The sequence below is a fragment of the Vanellus vanellus genome (assembly GCF_965231255.1).
Source record: "Vanellus vanellus genome assembly, chromosome: 23".
Taxonomy (NCBI): domain Eukaryota; kingdom Metazoa; phylum Chordata; class Aves; order Charadriiformes; family Charadriidae; genus Vanellus; species Vanellus vanellus.
In genome coordinates this window covers 6,784,488-6,804,933 of record NC_138928.1, presented here as the reverse complement: position 1 = coordinate 6,804,933, position 20,446 = coordinate 6,784,488, and the positions used below count along the sequence as shown (strand labels likewise).

Genomic DNA, 20,446 nt, shown 5'->3' with positions numbered 1-20,446 from the left:
GCTGGGGGGAGGTGGCCCTGCCCGGGACGGGGGGTGGAACTGGGTGGTCTTTAAAGGCCCTTTCAACCAAACCATTCTGTGATTCTTGGCTGTGCTGAAGCCAGTACTATCACTTGCACGGCCCTCCTCTGAAATGTCATCAAGCCTGAAGAGATGAACAAAGAGCGTCTTCCCAGGTTGTTGCAAAACCTGTTCAACCAAACTGATGTAAAGATAAGAAAATAGGTCACTACTGAGGTGTACATTAGGGAGACAAACAGCTTTGGACTCTTCCCCGCGGTTGGGCTGGGGGCACCTGGGGCAGCCCCCAACTCTCCAGGGAAGAAACGTACTGTTTCATTACTCTAGGAACTCTAGGAGGAGTGTTTTTAATTTAAAATACCTAAAAGCCGCAGTTGGCCGGAGCTCGCTGTGCTGTGTCACCTGAAGCATGTTGCTGCCACAGCTCTCATGTGACAGTGCTGGACAGGGGGAGACGGGGGAGCAACGCAGCCCAGCCTGCGGCCGGCCATGGTTCCTCACCACCCATCACACGCCAAAGTTGCTTTCTTCTGCCATTTACAGCTTCATTTTCCCGGGGAGTACAGATGCCCGGCTATCACCGCCCGTGCCGTCTCCTGCGATACAGCCCTGGTCCACACGCACCGTCCCAACTCCAAACATCTTCTTAAGCGATTTGCACATCTTAAAAATAAAATCCTTTATTGATAATATGAATGTTTAACATGTTTAATGCCATCAGCTATAAAAATGATTAAAGACTTCAGCTTGGTACATTTGGCTTTACAAATTTACAAGTGTTAATGAATTAATACTAGTGTATACATTTTGCACTTCATTATACTCCATTAGCCAGTGACAAACTCTGCAACAATGTCTGCTTATAGGTGTGAGTTATCGAAGAAATATTTAGTTGCTTCCACACAGAATCTACATTGACAGTTAAATACTAACTCTAAATGTCTTACTGAATTAGTCGGATCCATTTCAATATCTTGTGCTTAGTTTCTCTCAGAAGATAGGCTACTAGCAAAAATACATTCTTTTGCATACCCCTTCCCATATTACATTTTAGAAGAAACAGTACTCAGTGCATTTCCTAATAGACTCCATCATAGTACATCTCTCTATAGAGCTATTGATAAAGAAAGGGGGTAATGCCATTTAGGTTAATGTAAAAGCAAAGAAACACGTTAAAGCAGTGTATACAAAAGCCTCACTTTTGAATCCGAAGCGATACACGGGCCAAAAATCCATCTGCCCATCAGTTTTTACAATTACTCTCATCAAGAGGAAAAATCTGCTGTGGATACTCAAAAGTTAAAAAAGTAATAAATGTGCTTCCAAAAGAGCCGCTGCCCAGTGGTGGCCAGGCTGCCTCCGTCTCCCGACCGTCAGCACACAGCCCGTTCCGCCGGACACGGAACGGCAGCACAGAAACCCACAATTTAAAAGGCTACTAAAAGGTCTGTGAAAGACTCTCGTTCTAGTCTAAATACCCGCCACGGCCGTGCGGGAGAGGACAGCGGGGTCACTTCAGACAACAGCCACTTCGCAGCAGCACAAGAGCTCTGATGTCCTACGAAAGGAGACTCAAAGCCAGAAGGAACCCACCAGGTGGTGTACAGCAGCGCGGCCGCCCAGCTGCCGCAGGGGCTTTCCCTGCAATAAGGGTGGATGTATTTTGTCTAATTAAATATTGAAAAATGACAAAGGAGAAAGCGTCTCCGGCAGTGGGAAGCTGTGCTCTGTGTAAACGTGACGCTACTGCAGAGGGAAACGCTGAACACTGACTGACACTGCGCAGCAAGTCCAGTTTCTAAATTTAGGATCAGTTCGCATACAACTGAGATAATTAACTCAGGGTTACGCTCTCAGCCTCTGCCCCTGATCTGTGGCGTGTTTGTCTTGTATTTCTCGCCACAGTGACTCAGAAAACCACCCGTGCTGTGCTGCTGACTGACGGGCGGCACAGGCAGCACGTCTGCAGCAAGTGTTTCTCCGCAGGCATCAGTGGCTTCTCCCCCCTTGGGCCCAAATAATTCTTCACACACACAATCTGCCTCCAACTTCGGCAACCTCGCTCCAAGTGATTTTTTAAATCTCAATGAATTCCCACATTTTCTTCACATTAGGCAGAACATCAAGGATAGATAAAGATTTCCCTAATGCATTGTGTCTTTAACATGTGTGTGTGTGAAACTGCTTACACATATATAGATATTCAATTACACGTGACAGTAATGATTTGGTTCCGTGTTTGCAGCCACGGAAAGCCAGCACGATCCCATAGCTAACTAGTGAGTGAAGTCCAGGTCAGCTGGACACAACTGACGGATGAGGAACTAAATTATTGCTCTTGTTTATAGTAAAAGATCCCATGTTACTGTTGCAAAACACCTGTATGGTATGGACTAGTGATTTTTTTCAAGTAATAGTGAGATCTTTGTCAAGTAATAGCAAGATCCTTTTCTCAGAAGTTCTACACACAACAGTAGAATGCTTGAAGAGCTTGAAAATTCAAGGTGACACACCAGAAAGTTCAGCCATTTAAAGCACACGGCATCTCTGCACAATGTGCTACAGGAAAGCAAAAAGAACCACACAGACAATGAATACTGAGAGAAAAGTAATGTGGATTGTATTACGGCTACATTTTACCCCAAGAAACTTCTGTATGCCTCCTCAAGTAGCTAGGAGCTATGTCCTAAAGGACAAAGTGTGGCTGGCTGCGTCGGTCTGGTGGTCACCTCACAGAATTTGTAGCACATCTGCTAACTTATTTTAGCAAATGGAAAGAATTAAAAAGAAAAACAGTGTTGGTTTCAACATTCACGACTCACAGAAGAATTTGTCTCTGCAGCTAGATGGTCCCCCTCCTCACCTTTTTCAGAGAATCACATTCATATTGCAGGCTTAGTTCAGGCACTTTTTAGAAAATGTTCATCTGGAGTAAAAAGTCTGCAAAAGTTATTTCTGCATAATTTAAAAGTAGCATTTCAGTCCCATTAGAGTCTGATAGTTAGGTCCCATCACGGTTCTTGTTATCTCTAATGATCTGACTGTTGTCATGAGACATTTTGAGGCTACTGTATAGCTGTAGTTAAGGGTTCTTCATAAACAAAAATATTTTCCTACCTATTAAAAAAAGAAAAAAAATATACTAAATGCTTTATACAGACAGAATCTGCTACTATGGAAATAAATAACATGGAGTGGAAAAACAGTGTCTTAGCTCTAGGATGCTAAGCCATGGAATGTCACATTCACATTTTCTGGAGACTAGCTGCTGGTTGGCAGGAGGATCTCAATGTCTTTGCCATTCGACACTACAGTGTTGTTCGAGCAGCTACTTGCCACGTCCGTGGGGGCACCCAGAGAGGACGCCTGGGAGGAGGCTTTGGTTAGCGGAGTAGGAGCAGCAGGTGACTGAGCGAGACCGGGTTTCTTTGGAGGAATGGGTGGAGGGTTCCCTCTTTCTGCTCTAGGAATGGTTGGTGACTTAATTCCAGGAGACAACGGGCTTAGTGGACTGGAAACCTTGCCAGGGCTTGGAGAGTGACCAGATTCGTTTTTGGGGCTCACAGCATTTGCCAGATTTCGATAGTCCGTGCCAAAGGGTGAGCTGTTAGGGGAGACAGGTTTAATAGGTCCCTGCTGGCTGGTAAATCTGGAAAGGACCTGAGTGACTGTATTGCGGGCCAACTGCTTGGCGGCAGAGTTATCTGCTAGAGTAGGAGACAAATCCCGTGATGGTGGGCTCTGCAGCCCACTTGACTGGTGGTCCTGTTCAGCTTGAGACTGAAACTTGTGCCGAGCTGCATGGAAACGTTGATTGATCCCCACCTGGTAGGATGACTGGTAACCAGGGCTGCTTGCTGAAGCTCCCACGAGGCGTTTAGTCAGAACTGGTGAGGAGCAGGGAGAAGGTGTTAGAGAGGAGGCAGCTGTGCCGCTGGGAGACAGGGAGACCCCACCAGAAGGGACCTGGGACATCAGATGCACCGGTGACTCTGTTCTTACAGGAGAACTTCCATTCTCAACTGCGTTTTCTGGGGCTGCACCAGCAGATTTCTCCTTTTGAACTTGGTTCTCTGCTGCGTTTGTCTGCAGCAGCTCACTGCCCATCTGCACGTCTGTGTCACAATGACCATTGGATTTTGCATAGGAGTGAGTGGGTGTAGTGGGGCTGGGAAACACGCTATGTACAGCTTTGCTTGTGCTGGCAGGATTTGCTCGGTCTGCCTGCAGACACTCTGTCTGGCAAGACACAGACTTCACTGTAGGACTGTCAGTTGCAACACCTCTGGACATCACCGAGGGGCCTGGCTGCAAAGGCTCGGTAGCACTGTGCTCCTGGCAAGAAGCCTCCAGCTCTTTCAGGGATTTCTTCAGACATTCCACCTCTTCTTTGAGTGCTTTTGTACGGTTTTCTTCTCTGTTCAGCTTGGCTTTCAGCTGTTCTCTTTCAATGTCAAACTCTGAGAGCTGCTTTTCTACTTGTGCTTCCATCTGTAAACCCCGCTTCCTCTTGGATGCCAGCTCCTCTTCCAGTTTACTCACCTTACTCTTCTCTTTTTCCAATTTCAAGCTCAATTCTGCTGTCTTCTGCCCTTCTTCAGCTGCTTTGGCCGTGGCCTTCTTGCACTCCACTACAAGCATGGAAGACAGTTGCTTGTGGCGTGCCCTTTCCTCCTCCAACTGGCTTGACAGCTTCTTCTGTTCTTTTTCAAACTTTTTCACTTGGGATTTTTCAAACTCCAGCTGGAAGATAAGGACAGAAAAAGACTCTAAGGGCACCACAAAACCTCCTGAAAGTAAATGAAGCCCCCAAAAGGGAACGGGGTTACTATCTATCTTGGAGAAATTCCCCAGTAAAAGATGGCAATGGCTAAGAAAGAGATTCTTGCTCCACGTATCTACAAGGCAGCCGTGTATGACTCAGGCTGCATCTATTAAGAATTATTACTTACCAGTAGTTATATCATGTATGAAATTCAATTGACCTTTACTGAGCTATACACCCAGTCTGCCATGCACCGACGGAACAGGCGATCTGGAGCAGAGCTTCCTTCCACCTCATTTACTACTTTGTCGGTTTGCCTTTTAAAGGCATTTAGACTTTAAAATGCTGATGTGTTATGTATGTTTAATAAAGTCTACAGCGCTTGAGTAACAGAAAACAGTAGCTTAAATATTTATTATCAGCTCTGAATAACCTCCCCCAGAGATCCTTCATGACTTATTTTGAATTTTGAGCACTAGAGAGCCCTATCATTTGTAAGTGCAGCACAGTTCTTGAGAACTTCTCAGATTTCAGGCTGAAGAAAGATTTCAAAGCCTTTGATTGCCCATTAGTAGCTTTTAGCACTGCTCAGCAACCAAAACACCCCCCAAAATTAAGGTTGTTTTTCATATCAAAACGATAAAAGCTAGGAGTGCCTTGCAGAGGAGGGAGGTCCCTTACTCCTCTTTCAACAGGAAGGTGCAATTAGCCATCACTACCGAGTTCACCACCCAGGAGCCCGGGGTTTCCGTGGGTTGGGTAATTACCAGTTAGCAAACATACCTGCTGGGTGAGCCGCTCTCGCTCCTTCTCCAGCATGTAGGTAACATCATCCCCCTCCGCCGTGTCCTGGGCGTGCCGCTGCCTCTCTTCCTCCAGGTCCAGTATCACCTGCCAAACAAACATCCGTCACTCCAGCGCCCAGGCACACAAGCAAGGAGAGATCAGCGTCTTCGCACACGGTCCAAAGCCAAGTGACGCAGGAGAGCAACCACTCAGACATCCAAATTCAACTCAAAATATCACATAAACGCAGCTTTTGGACAAGTTACAATACTACGTTATTATACAGTACAGTTGAGTCAGTCTGCGAAAAGTTAGGAAAACCACACACTGGATGTATCTTCGTTTTATTATTAAACAACTAAATTGCATGCTTTTCCTCCAGACTGCAGAACAGCCTTGGGACTTTCATGTTATCCGTCCTTGGGTGGACGGTGCCCTCATCAGAATTTCCTGGCAGGACCATTATTATAAACCCCAGTGGGAGCAGAGGCTCTGCCCGGAGACCGTGCATCCAGGAGACACGGGGCACTAACTATTACAAGACGATCCTCGCTACGGTCTCAGCGGTAATTCGCATACAGCCTTCTCCCCCAGTTTCTTACAGGAGATTTGAGGACTGCGGTGCAAAGTTTATTTTAGAGAACATGAATTTGTTCTTCCACTTAAGAACAAGATGAGCTCTTGAAATGAAACTGCTTGCCATAAGGACCCAGTTAAGGAGCTCCTTCAGCTTTAAGGCTGAATTATATGAATAATTGAAATTCTATTAACTCAACAAAAAAGCCAGAACACAAACTTCCCAAGAGACTCTGCTGTTATCTCACCACCAAAACTCTAGGCTCTCCCAACACATGCTCACCATGAATTCTGCAGCTCCTCAGTCTTCCTGAATTTTAAGCTTCCAAAAAATGCTTAAATATCTTTAAGTACACAAGGAACCTTTTCACAGAAGGAGACAGGAAGGATAGAAGAAAGGGGGAAGTCATCTGATTGTAATAGTGTGATTTAGCTAGATACTTGGCTGAAAAGCGAAGCACAGCCTTGCTGTTACTTCCAGTGACTTAGAGGGCAAACCGAAAGCTGAAGATACCTCCAGCTGCCCACCCTGAGCAGTGTCAGTGACGTAAAAGTCAAGCTGGCTGGCTGCTTATGTCATACCAAGGTTTCTGCAACAGAAATGCTTCAGATTATTCACAGACTGAAAGGAACTTTCGCTACCTTAACCCCATCAAAACAGATTATGGGGAAATAAACTTTAACCCACATGCTGATGAGCAATGAAACAGAGGGTTCAACTTTGAACCTTTTGATTAGAAACAGAATGCAACTCTTGTCCTTGAGATCTTTGTATGGGATTTAGTAAGTTTCAATCGAAGCAAGAGTGACATACCTGAAGAAAATACAGGATGGTATTGGTCCCAGCACGGGCACTAGCCAAGAGTACACCTACATCTGACACTGTAAGAGATACTTCTTAGACACCAGTGTAAGGGCATCACCTCACAGTCTGCCACTGCCACAAGCAAAAGCAAAAATCCCAGCTATTTTTTAACATGGAAAAGAAGTACGTGAAGAGGTTAAGACACAGTGCTGCAATGGCAGTGACTGCAGGGGTGCTCCAGAGAGCTCCTCCCAGTCGGAGACTCCAGTGATGTACTCTTGGGCGATTATTCTCTGCCCTGACTACACAGCAGGGACAAATACTTCAATCATTTTGACTTGTTTAAATTTACTGCAGGACAAAACAAAGATGTAAACATATTTTTTTTTTCAAAAGCTAACTAGATACACAAGGAGAATATGTTGTAGCAAGACTCCAAAAAGCAGAGTTCAGCGGACTCTTGCTTTCAGACTTGTGTGCAGCTTTACGCTCCTCTAAACCACGGTATGCCAGAGGAGCAAACCTTTGTGGAAGTACAGTCTGACGCATGGACCAAGCACTTCACTGGTGTCAATATACATTAAAGCTGTATATGAAGAATAATAGGTGCTTTATTAAAGAGGCCAAATAGCATGAAAAATAGTTTTGGTCACACCCTACCTTCTTAGGAAAGCACATGGAGGTGCACTCCCATAAGTACTGGTACCAGCTCTGCGATAATCACTGACAACAAGTCACGAGCAGAACAGCGATATGTCTGCTGAGAATTCAATCTTCCAGAAATCCTGTGTTACATTTTGGCAAGCACTATCCCTCCCAGCTGTGAATAAGCTAGTTCCTTTTTTGTGTGTCCTAACAAAAACATCATGCATATATTTCAAATTTTGGAATTACAATTAATAAGCTTACCAGCTGCATCGTAGCGAGTGAGAAGTTTAAACAAAGGTGCAAGGCCTTTCAGTTACCGAAACTCCAGGCATTTAAATGTTTTTGCTGAAGTTAATGTACTATCAAAATGCAACTGTAAACTTCTGCATATATTTGAAGCAAAACCTACCTTTCTGTGTCTGCTTTCCGCAGCAGCTAGTTGGGATAACATTCTTTCTTGCATATTCTTGCAATGTTTCATCACCACTTTCAAAATAGATAAGGGATTGGAGCATACTGGTTGCTTTTCACCATGATTTCCCTCTTTCAGCGTCTCAAAATCTCTCTGCAAAGCCATTAATGGGTCACTGATGTTGTACTTCCCATAGCGTTCCTCAATGAACGTGTCTCTATGCTGGGCCTGCAATACAGAAACAAATTTGCATTTCAATATACTTAAAATAGAAAACTCGCTAAAGAAGAAAGTAATTTGTAGTTAATATTCATCTTCCCAGTTTTCCACTTAACACAGTCTGATTCACATCCTGTTATCTGCTATAAGAATAGGAGTATTCAGACAGGAAAACACCCGAGTGTGTCATGTTAAAGGTCCTCGGTAACAGACAAGAGAGACAGTAATTCATACGACAAACGGGTGAAGCGATGTACCCGCTGAAGAGCGGTGCAGTCTGTGCCACCCGCGAGTCCTCCAAAGCCCACCTGGACTTTACCATTTCTGATGAGGCCAATAAGAAGGGGACAAACACCATGTTTTTCACATACTAGGTGCACATACTATTCCTCTAACGGCAGACTCTGATCAAATTGAGACTGTGAAAAGTTAAGTGTATAGTGAGGACAATAATCCTTCTATCATCAGAACGGATTTTTAAACTGTTTGCATTTCAAGTTTCATGTAGGCCCCAAGCTAATAAAAATGCTCATTAATACATTTAAAATGGGCAAAAGTTGATGGTACCCCACTAATAAGGACAATACAATCTAGACGGATCAAACGTATGCAGGCGAGCCCAGGTCTCGCGGGCTGAGCGCGCCCCGCACAGCTCACGTCCCCCCGCTTCACAACCGCCCGAGGAGCCACCTGCTCTCCAGGTAACACACTCCAGTCTTGAAAAAATTTGCAAAACCCATTGGTATTTCCACAGCTGGAACACAAGCAAACACACACTACTCACAGGCAGTCTGAAAAGAGTGTGTGTGGGTTATACAAAGCACGTAGCACGTGCTCCATTAATTTCCCACTGCCCCCCCCCAGTTGAACAATGTCTTTTAACCAAGTGGCCCCAACCAAACTAGGAACACGGGGAAGTCTTGCTTAAAAACACAGCATCTCCCCAACCCAGCCGGGCTGCTGACGCCCTCACGGCACAGCTACCTGCTGCCTATGTCCCTGACTTACATTCCACACCTGTGCCAAAGGAGAGAGGGAAAGTACCAATTCTTGCTCAGCTAAAGATTTAATCATTTACTGTTGTATCGGTGGAAAAGTAGTTGTGTGGTTTTCTCGACTATGTCACCATCAAAGAATTTCATGTTGAGCAATTAAGAGTTGTATTCTTGCAATAGCTTATAAACCCGTAAATTGTTAATAAAATCCTTAATGTTCTCATCCAGACTAAACAAAGTTTAGTTTCTCAAGAAGTAAGATCGGAATGATAAGCTTTCTTTTGGTGACACGTAAGAATTGAGGCAACTCACACATACTAGCCTTTATATTTACAGTGTTTAGAATCAGCCATTCCAGCTGGAAATCTGTTTGCTGGGACACTGATAGCTGTATCCTACTGAATGACTACTGTGAAGTTCTAAAAAACAAAACAAAATTTAATAAACACACTGACGTTAATTTATTATCAACATGTTTACCACCATGATAAGAAACCACATGAAAACAGATATCTGTGCAACAAAAGACGTAACGGGGAAAACGGATCTAGATTCAGAAGGGCCCTCAGAGCTGACCTACCTTGGCTCCAAGAAATCTAATTATTGATTTCAGCTGAAACGGTTATGGGCTAAATGCTATGCCTTTGTGAAAAACCTGTGAGGGTGTTTCATTCCAGCGCGTATCTCTGACAGCACAGTCCCGATCACGGCAGAGCTGATGCACTCTGCCAAGAAAGAATACCTTCCAAATTGGGGTTTAAATTTGATTTTTCTTGATTCGTTTTAGTCATGGTAACAGGTTCTCAGGAGATAATTCATACCTTAACTTTTCTAGAGCATAGGCACAGTCTTGGTAAGACCACAGGGAAAGATGTGGGCTTTGCTCTGCCCCAGTTACCCCCCCCACCATTCTCCGAAAGGCGAGAGCCCCGGGACCTTTAACCAAAGCGCGCTATCGCCTTTCAAGCAGATTAATTAAAAGCACACTTTAGCATGTGCAACTAGCACAGCACTGCGGGACCTGCGGAGGAAAGTTATGATACCGGCTGCGCTTTTCTGGACAGAGGACAGGCAGCCTGGAGAGACTGCCCCAACCAACGGCATCCTGCGCGCTCGCAGCCGCGCTGTGGATCGCTCTACGCACCGCTCGCATCCGCGCACCCTGACCAGCGCCAGCAGAGGGTAAGCCATTCCAAACCGAACAGGGTGGCTTTGCAGAGGCAGTGAGGGGCTCTCAGCACAAGCCCCGACTCTGCTGATGCTGTGAAAGGGCAGCCGGCTGTCGCGGGGCGGAGAACAAGCGACGGGCGCTGCACAGAGCCGCAGCGGGGCCAGCCGCGCCGCGGGACCCTCTGGCCACTGGGAACCACCAGCTTTTAGACAGGACATCTTTTAGATAGGAAAGATTGAGTATGACCAACATGGAAAGACAAGTTGGAAGGCAGTATTTATTGGCATGGCTGTTTCCTGATGTGCCAGTAAACCGTATCGGAACCGCGAACGCTCCCCTCCAGCACGCACGAGCAGCAGCGCTGCCCCAGACACTGCCCCGCGCAGCAGCGGGGACAGACGCACCGACACAGAAAAGCCAACTGCTGCAACCGAGCTTTATAGGCCAGAGGGCCAACAGATAAACAATGAAGCTTTGCTTTACTCAAATAGCTGACGAGATTTGCTGGTCCTGCCTATATTCTAAGATGCGACCATGTGATTAGCACAAAAAAGGTTAATAAAAGTCAATCTCTGCCCTCAAAGGGAGAAGCGTATGCATTACCTTGACAAGAGGCATAAAAAACCCAAAACAAAATACTTCCCCCCCCCACCCCCCCATCTCCTCCATGACCAAACCCAGTTAGGGACATTCGTCCCACGATACTGGTTTGGCGTCACATTTTAACCCTTGCAGTAAACAGAGGAACAGCTCACACTCACAAATACCCCTCCCTCTTTATCAGCACTGTCCACCAGGAACAGTGGATACCTTTGATCAGAGCTTAAGATATTGTTCTAACTTTACACAAAAAAAAAAAAAAAAAAAGAAGAGGAAGGAAAAGATCAGCCCTGGAAATGGGAGGGCGGCCCTGGATAACGAGCTGCCCCTGGTTTAATGAATCACAGGAAAAACTACAGGCTTTTTTTTTTTTTTTTGGAGGGACAGGGAATCTTCAATTATTCTGAAGAACTTAAAAAAAACCGACTCAACCAAACCTCAGTACAAGTGCGTAGGGAATTTCTAAGTGACTCAAGCATTAAAGAGCCTGTAAATACAAATCGGGATGTTCATCCAGCTGCCCCAACAGCTTTGACAGATGGGCTGCTCTTCCCTTAAACCCAACCCACTGCGGTGCCGGTCACTGCAGAAGCACGGGAGAACCCTTCAGAGGGTGCCAGTGCTGGAACCGTGTGAGCCAACGGGGCCACGTTTGAAAAGTTCACTTCTGGGCAACTTCTTTCCAATAAAAGCTTAAAGAACTGGGATTAAGGTCACACCCACTAACTCTAACCTCTGATTTCTTGCAACAGCGAAGGTGCACCAAAGCCATGTTTTCCCTGGCTCTTCACAGCACTGGGCTCTGGACTCTGCTGGATTTAGAGGGGTGGTTTATTTCCTGCCTGGGAAAGAACAAGAAGTTCTTCCTTGCCACTGTGAGCAATTAAGCATTTTCCTGAAGTAGCATGACAAACAGATGAGACTACCATAACATTAATAGCTTTCTGAAGTCCAGCTATTCTTCTTTAATAGCCAGCAGAGCATAAACATTTAATTAAAAGTTGTCCAGACTAGGAAAAGGCTTAAACAGGTCATCCTACACCAACCACATCTAGTTTACCAAAACAAATCCAGGCTTTGGTGTTTGGGCCACTATGCCCTCGACGATCTTCAAGGTTCCTTCCAACCTAAAGCATTCTACGATTCTATGCACGTGGAAACGCAAATAGGGATTTTGAGGCTGCTTCCCGTGACACCTCTGTGCTACGGGTCCCACTGTCGCCAAAGTCATCCGGACAGCTCTTCTAAAGTTAAGTCACAGTGCCATAATCCACAGAGGTTATTTTATGCAGGTATTGAACTGTCACACAGATGAGTGCCTTCTCCCATGGCTCGTGCTCCTCACCGATGCAACTCTTCAGCCCAACAACTTCCACTAACGCTGGAGGTCACGTAAAAACATCTCCAACAGCTTTGATTTTGTCCTGTCTGAACTGGAATTCAGTCTTAAATACAGGTTTCGTTCAACTTTCAAAACAGAAGCAAGTTGATGATGGATGAGAAATATTCTATTAATGAGCCCAGAAAATCAACTCAGATCCCAGCATCACCCTATTCAAACATGAAAATCCACAGGAAATCAAGCTTCAATAATAAGGAAATAAGGTTACAAAAAGCATTGTTAACTCAGGAGTGGAAAATTTAATCTGAAAAAGCAGAGATGACATACATACTTCCAACAGCATCAATCGCTCTTTGAAATAAGATGCAACCTTGTGCAATTAGAAGATCCTCTAATTTAGCACCTCCGCCTGTATCGTTTCAAATATGCAGACTTAGGAATTTCCTATCAAAACACTCAAACTCCAAAAGCAACTAAATGGACTGTTTGGTGATTTTGAAGACTATTAAATTGCCCTCCCCCAACAGGAAAAAAGATAACATTTAAGCCTGGGCTGCTCTTCAAAAAAGGAAGTAGCTACGCATGTTAACTACTCTTAAAAATAAAAGTCCTGACAATCAGAAGAATTAGGCATACGCGGAGAGGGTACAGCTTTACACTGCTTGGCTTTTAGCTCAAGTCAGGGTAATTGACCACTGCTAGGCTCTTTGAAAAGAGATAATTCTGATTTTATGGAGCAGAAGCAATATCTGACACAACTGAAGAGATGTTTCCCGGGCAGGCAGGCAAAGCAAAGGCTTCGCTTTGTCAGGGAAAAGCTGCTGTTTTCTCTCGGGATTTCTAGACTGTTTTGGGATGAATATTTCCCATAATCTATTTGTGCAATTTTTTTTAATAAAAGATTTCCTTTTACTGAAACCTTGTTTATGAGACAGCGTCTTCTCTCTGCCTTCGATAATCTCTACAGCTTGTTTTACTGGAACATCAAACAGGGAATTTCCAAGACTTGTTTCAAGTAGGGTTTTGGACACAAAGCAGAATATTACTCTTGCCTGTAATTTTAGAGTTTAGGTTTTAACCCTTGGCACAACACAAACACACTGTTAATTAACTGTAGCTACTGCGTATGCAGTTCTCCAGTAATAACTTCCACAGAAGTTCCTCCTTCATGTTGCAGAGAGTGGTATAATCTTTAAATAGCTTCTTACTGCCTTGAACTTCCTTATTAGCTTCTCTCCCCAGACACAGATATTGGGAATAAAGACAAGCTGAGGTCACAGAATCGCTGACAGGGAGAAGGGAAATGGGGGTGGGGACCACACGCTTTGCACGAAAATAAATGTCAAAATGCTGGAGTGGGATTCCGGGTCCGACTTTAGCTCCGGGCTCTGAAGCAGTGCCTCGCAGAGATCCACGCATCAGAAACTGTATTGCTCAAATACAGTATCTGTCTTAATTGCCATCGTTATATCAAGTGAACAAACCAGATAAACGAGGGCTACCCAGATTTGCCCACGTAAGACTTGTTATCAGTTCTGAAAAATGCAAGAAATTGTCTTAGGAAACGTCAAGCAGCACCAAACTGCAACTTCTGTCCCCGGGAACTTTCGGGGGGTAGCACAGAGAGCGCCAATCCCGGGGTGAGCCGGGCCCAGCACAGCTCCCAGCACACGCGTGCCGATGGCGCGGGGACTGCGCCGTGCCCCGAACTGCGGTTTGGTCCCCGCTAAACCAGGGAGCCCGGTGAGACCGCCACGGCTGAAGCGCTGGGCTGGGGCTGTTTCCACCACTCTGCTCCTCGCTCCCCACCCAGCGGGGTACTGAGAAGGCGCAGAGAACCGGTCTCACAAAAGGTACTGGCAAACAGTGCTGCTTTGAGCAAGAAAGATCCCCCAAACCTGCAAGAAAAGCTGTAAGAAAAACCCGCATTCCAGCAGGACAGCGCCCATGGGAACACTGCGAGATCTGAGCTGCTTTGTAAGTGATGCAAAAGCCCGTTTTGCCCCATCTGTGAAAGATTTACTAGCATCTGCACTAAGGTTTTATATTACTGAACTTTTTTTTTTATTAAAACAAGAGGTAGACTAAATTTTTGAAACTGCACTGTAAACTTAATTTCTAAACCCACTGACAAATGAACACTTAATTTTGCAATGCACTAATACTGCTTTATAGAGTGAATCACTGGATTCAGAAGCAAAGCAATGAATACCAGCTCCCAGTCATTAACACAAAATATAGTTTCTATTCCAGTGTAAATTGCCTAAGGCCTTATTAACATAAAAGAATGAGCCAGAAAGCTGTTTCCTGTTTTCTAAAAGTAAACAGAACTTCACTTCTAATGTATGGAAAAGTCTCATTTAAAGAACAGGGGGCAGGGAACAGACTGCTCTGCCACAGCGACAGAGACCTATTTAAATATTGAACTGTTTCCACTCGTGGTGTGCTGTTTTAGAAGACAAACCTGTGGATCACACACGCAATCCCTTCTACACGGCAATAAGGGCTGAGAACCTAGCCCTCAGAATTATGCAACTCTCTGACAGCATGTGTTTTTTTGCATGATTTAAATATCATTACAACTACAGGAAAAGGAGCACAATAAGAAGCGAGACTTAAGGTCTGTTCTGAGGAAAACACTGAGATTTATGCAGTGGACAGGAAGCTACTTTCAGGCCAAGAAAAAGGGTTTTTTCAAAGTGGTTTTAAAATAGAGGAAGCAAACTGAAGCACTGGAAAAGAATATTTTGAATACCGTATATTTGTTCACTCAATCCTTTATACTAGTATGTCGCGTCTGAATCCAAGTAAGATTGCAATTTGGAATGGACGTCAATAGTCAGGACCGCTGCGAACGCACAGGGAGAGGTGACGGTCTCTGTCACAAACACCCACTACTCAATCACAAACTATACACAAGAAAAAAAGTAAACCACAGGAAAAAAAAAAAGCGAAGGAGAGAAGTCAGCCAGGGCAAGCCATAGTACAGCAGAGGCATCGATTAGAGGTGACCTAAAATACGAAGCCGAGCCCCAGACAAATAAGCTGAGGAGTTAAAGCCTCTCTCCCAGCGCGCGGAGGAGGGACGCTGCCTCCAGGCAGGGGCAAAGAGCCTCCGGGCAGAAGGCTGTGACGTGGGAGAGAGGGTAAAGATCTGGGGAGGGGAGGTGAAGCAGAGGGAGGAAAGCGAAGCAGCAGATCCAGCAAGCGGTCTCTGCAAAGGCGATTGTGCCCCAGGGGGGAACGGGGCCCGTGCCAGCCAACAAGTGGCCTGATAGCATGAGGGAGAAGAAAACTATTTTAGGCTTTGTCATCTGCATGCATGGATTCTCTCTGCTAAATGCCAGATGCTAAACGTTGTTCTCTAAGCACGCAGGAATATCAATTATTGCAGACTGTACTATAATCAAATTATAAGTTTACAAATTAAGGTAGTCTTTTTCTCTGCAAGTGCGTGTTTTTTCCTGTAACGTACCAAAGCATCTGCCTCAAAGAGAGAGGCTTCAGAAGCATTGAACTCTGAATAAAAAGTCAAATTAGCCCCTGAAAAAAATGCATTTTTCTTACTCGATGGCAAGTTAATAGCCAGATAAACCTCTGACATCTACGTGTCTAATGCAACCGCAGGGGAAAACCACTGCCATTGTTTAAGATCATGCAATCCTCTAACAAAGTTCAGGTTCCACTCTGCCTCTTTCCAACATACACGTGCACTTAATATGAAACCGTCACGCCTCCCGAGCAATCTGATCGCAGCGGCAGAATACAGCGTGCAGAACAGCCAGGGAACACGGGGAGGGCTGCGAGCCCGCAGTCGCACCGCTCCTCTGGGCACGGAACGGCCAACGCTTCCCCCAGCCCGGGACGTTTCGACGGCTCTCAGTGTGCGTTACCGCCCAGGGTACCCGAGGACGCAGCTCAGACTGAACGCTCTCAGAGTTTCCACCTTTCATTCGGTCTTCAAAGCCTTTTTCTTCAGGGCGGCTTTTGTATATGTATCAAAAAGTGAGTAAACAGCTTAGCAAGGTGGGTTTGCCTTTAACTACGGTCACACACAATAAAACTATTTCAGCCGGTGAAGCACTGTAAAGCTGTTACCACAGTTACTATCAGTAAACAAAAAGAAAAGCACAGTAAGGCCAGAATTTCTCTAACTATATATTCCAAATAAACAGATAAGCAAGGCTAGAAGTTTTCTGAAACTCTGTCCACCCACCAGGTGAAGCAGTTATATGACTTTTTTTTTTTCCCTTGCACATATCAAAGGGGCAACACAGCCTTCTGCCCGCAGCGGGGCCGCGGCGTGAGGGAGCGGGGCTGCGGAGCCCAGCACAGCGCAGCAGCGGCGGGCACAGCCCGGCTCCGGAGGGGAGCTCCATCCTCCCGCGAGGCAGGAGCTCAGGACGCAGGGCTGCGGGCAGCCAGAGACAGACCCCATTCGAAGCTTTTATGTCTATGCCCATTACCTTCAGCTCTCCTCCCCTTCTCCAGATGAAACACTACAGTGTGTCCCTTACGGAAGGGGAGAAAAGCACTAACCTTTGATCGGCTTGGTATTTTATACTACATAATTACCAAGTACAGGTTACAATTTCATTTAATTTCTTCTCAGTCACAAGTACTTGACAAATTGTGTCAAAGGGTATTCTAACTATATTAATATCCTCATGCAAGAGGGAACTGCAGGTTAAATTTCAACAGAAGAAATAATTGCTTTCTGCTATTGGAAGGTACACGCTAAAAAGCCTTTGGAACAGAGCTGCTGCATTCCTTCCCATCGGTCTCTCCGTGCTCCAATACGTGCATTTAACACTGCAACATTAAAGTGATGCTTGTTTTGGTAACGCATTCTGACCACACAGAGTTTGAAGATGGACTTGAAGTGAATTGAAAGAAATTTGAAGTCTGTTCCAAGAGAGGGGCCAAGCCTTCTACCTGATCAGTAGGTTGGAGAAGGTAACAAAATCCCTCCAAAATAAAAAGGTTGTCTAAACACAAAACCTAATTAACAATAAGCACATAAGCATCCCAACTGTTTTGGAGGAGGATCTCCCTCCACTCCCCAAAAGGTGTTTGTATCTGGACTCAAGCTACAGAAGCTGTTGCTGGAAAACCCAGTCCCCGCAGCTCTGAGGCCTGCGGGCTGCCACTCCTCTTCTGAAAGAGCTGAAAGTTTAGACATTATGAGCAGTGACGGGTCAGCTTGAAAAGCCTTCAATATCCAACCCTGTCACAACTCATTTCTTCAAAAATTCACTCCTTCCATCATTTATACCACTATTTTCTTCCACCTTACTGAGGCTGTGTGTCAACTCAGCATCCTTCACAAAGCAGCACTATTACAATTTACACATTTTCTTGGCTCTACATTAACACACCAAACTGGCCCCAGAGCGCCACAGCCCCACACTACCCGAGCCAGGGAAGCAAAAGCGCAGAGCTAACGCCCCGTACGCTGACGCCCCATCGGCAGAGTTTTCCTGCAGCATGAGCTGTCCCTGCAAGAAGAGGTCCCACGTGCTCCAGCACCAGCCCTGCGAAACTAACCTTTTTGATGGGTTGGGTTTAGCTGCTATCTACCTCACTGGGAGGTTACACTAACGCTTGCACCAGCAAAGGGAAAGAATAAGCAGCTGCGCACACGGGTCTGCTGCTCTCAGCAGCAGGGACAGCTTAGGTTGGCTTAGTACAACACAAAGCCATGGATGCTTTTTTCTTAGCGTGACATTATTGTCATGAAAAGACTAATCTGTTATCCCTCCCGGTGAGGAGAGTTTCTGCTTCAAGAAGCCCTCCTTACTAAAGAAGAACAAAACCAACAAAGGAAGTCTGATACACCTTTTACGTTTCTCAAGATAGCAGAAACACTCAGTCCTTTATCAGAAAGGATGAAAGCACATGCATAACACTACATTTCAGCACTGAAATGCTTCTTGCAGCCAGCTTTCAATAATGAATACCAAGACACAGAATGATATACAGCATTTATTATCTAATACTGTCAATATTAAGATGGGATTCTGAACAAGTAATAAATCTTTGCCTCTGAACCTCACCTCGGATGCAAGCGCTTTGCAGAACCTATAGTAGTACTGTCGTCATTTTTGTCTCTTGCCATGGTATTTACAACATACCTTTAAGGCTTCTATGACGAGATCTCTTGCTTCCAATTCTCCCTCAAGAATGCTAAACAGCGTCAGTAGTTCTGGTTTGCTGAGTTTTTCCAGATTCATCCTGAAAACCTGAAAAATGGAACATAGTTTACCAGGTATTTCTTTGTACATGACAATCAGTACTCTTAAGTTACGACATACAATCTCCATTTAACTTCAGCTTCCAGTTTTTTTTGACTGCAAATTGCCCTGGGGGGAAAGCGGAGAATACACACGGCGAACGTTTTCTCTTCAACTTCCAAGACCAGTTGTAGGAAATGCATTTTTCACCTTTTCCCAAGGGGTCATGAACATATGCGCACCCAGATGGTGTAGGCAGAATGTAGGGGCTAACATGGCAGTGTAATATTCACCACGAAGTAGCCAAAGTTAATAGGAGGGGGAAAAACATGGATATTTAAAAGCCATGCTACTGTAAATTACACATCTGGATCACACAGCTGCAATCATCACTGAAACGAGACTGAAGAGCAGGGAGGAATGCGGTCCAGACTGGCCCACCTACACAAACTTAACGACCAAGTTAACGTTTCGGTGCTACGATACGTTTCCTAGGAATGCCATTACGCGTTGCTAATGGACCAGGCCCAAACCACTTTACAAAAATCAATGCCACAAAAAACACATTTAATTACTGTTCTTTCAAACTGTTTCAATATCACCATCATTTATTAAATATAATTTTACTGCCCACATAAGAACAAAGATCCATCATCTGAACTGCACGTACAAAAAGCTTTGTTCTCCCCTGCACCTTTGCCGACACACTTAGCACTGCCTGGTAATAAGCCTTTTTATTACACTATCTTGTTAACAATGGAGATAATTTCACAGACGAAACCCTTGTCAACTAAATACCCGTTGATGATACAGTCTTGTGCTTTGTGCAAGAATCAAATATACTTTTCTGAGTCCAAGTCACATCCATCTTTCACCATTCTATGGATCAGAAAATGCTACAGCACGGAGAAGCTACTCGGAGATATCAAACCCCACTTCAATGACCCACTTCAACCCTACTTTGAAAAGAAGATTGAGGGGGGATCTTATTAATGCTTATAAATACTTAAAGGGAGAGTGCCAGGGGGATGGCAACAGTCTTTTTCCAGTGGTGCCCCGTGACAGGACAAGAGGTAATGGGCAAAAACTTGAGCATAGGCAGTTCCATCCCAACCCGAGGAGGGGCTTCTCTCCTGTGGGGGCGGCAGAGCACTGGCACAGCTGCCCAGAGAGGGGGGGGAGTCTCCCCCTCTGGAGCCATTCCAAACCCGCCGGGACGTGTCCTTTGCCACTGCTGGAGGTGCCCCTGCTCTGGCGGGGGGTGGCACTGGGGGAGACCCAGAGGGCCCTTCCAGCCCCCACCAGTCTGTGATTCTGTAGTGGCAAGCAATAAAGGGTTAATTTAACCTTTACTGAAGAATCCTATCCAGCTAAAACATTCAACTGAACTCTAATTTTTCTGAAGTTACTGCTACTTTACAAATGATTTGCTTAACTGTGCCTTGGAGAATTATGCACAAATGCAAGTTCTGTCTTGTTTACGCCAAAGCAGTTTTCCAGTTGCTGGGAACAGAAAGTTCTGCTTGCAGAGAGGAGCAGGTAGCCTTCATACCGCAAGAGAAATCAGAAATCTGCTTTGTGCCCCCTCTACTAAGCAGGCAAGTTTCTCATCATGCAGTCATGTTCCTGCTTCACGCAGCATTCTACATGAAATTCCAAGAAGCAGCAACGTTTCTCACAGCCTGTCCTGGCCGGCCCTGCCATTGGCATGCGCTGCTCAAGGAAACTTCAGTGGAAGCGACCAGGACTCTCTGGGGTATCGTGGCTGTTCCAAAACCCATTTAAGTGGACAGCACAGATCTGTCAGCGCTGCCCGAATGTTTCCTGTTGCAGATCCATTAACATACGGTCAAGAGGAAAATACACGAGTGGA

At 45.3% G+C, this 20,446-nt stretch overlaps 1 protein-coding gene across 1 annotated transcript; it reads right to left on the bottom strand.

Moving 5' to 3' along the window:
• Window positions 1–3,223: 3,223 nt before the first annotated feature.
• Window positions 3,224–18,594, bottom strand: CTTNBP2NL (CTTNBP2 N-terminal like). Its single transcript, XM_082494684.1, has 4 exons — window positions 18,475–18,594; window positions 8,011–8,241; window positions 5,570–5,677; window positions 3,224–4,764 (listed from the first exon to the last, which is right to left on the bottom strand). Exons 1-4 carry the CDS (start codon window positions 18,571–18,573, stop codon window positions 3,283–3,285), a joined length of 1,920 nt encoding a protein of 639 aa, XP_082350810.1. The 5' UTR covers window positions 18,574–18,594; the 3' UTR covers window positions 3,224–3,282.
• Window positions 18,595–20,446: the final 1,852 nt, after the last annotated feature.

Coding starts and splice junctions, on each gene's coding strand:
- CTTNBP2NL (XM_082494684.1), bottom strand. CDS start 18,573: ATGAATCTGGAAAAACTCAGCAAACCAGAACTACTGACGCTGTTTAGC. Junction 8,242..18,474: donor TCGTCATAGAAGCCTTAAAG/GTATGTTGTAAA, acceptor TCTGTATTGCAG/GCCCAGCATAGAGACACGTT. Junction 4,765..5,569: donor GAGAGCGGCTCACCCAGCAG/GTATGTTTGCTA, acceptor CTTATCTTCCAG/CTGGAGTTTGAAAAATCCCA.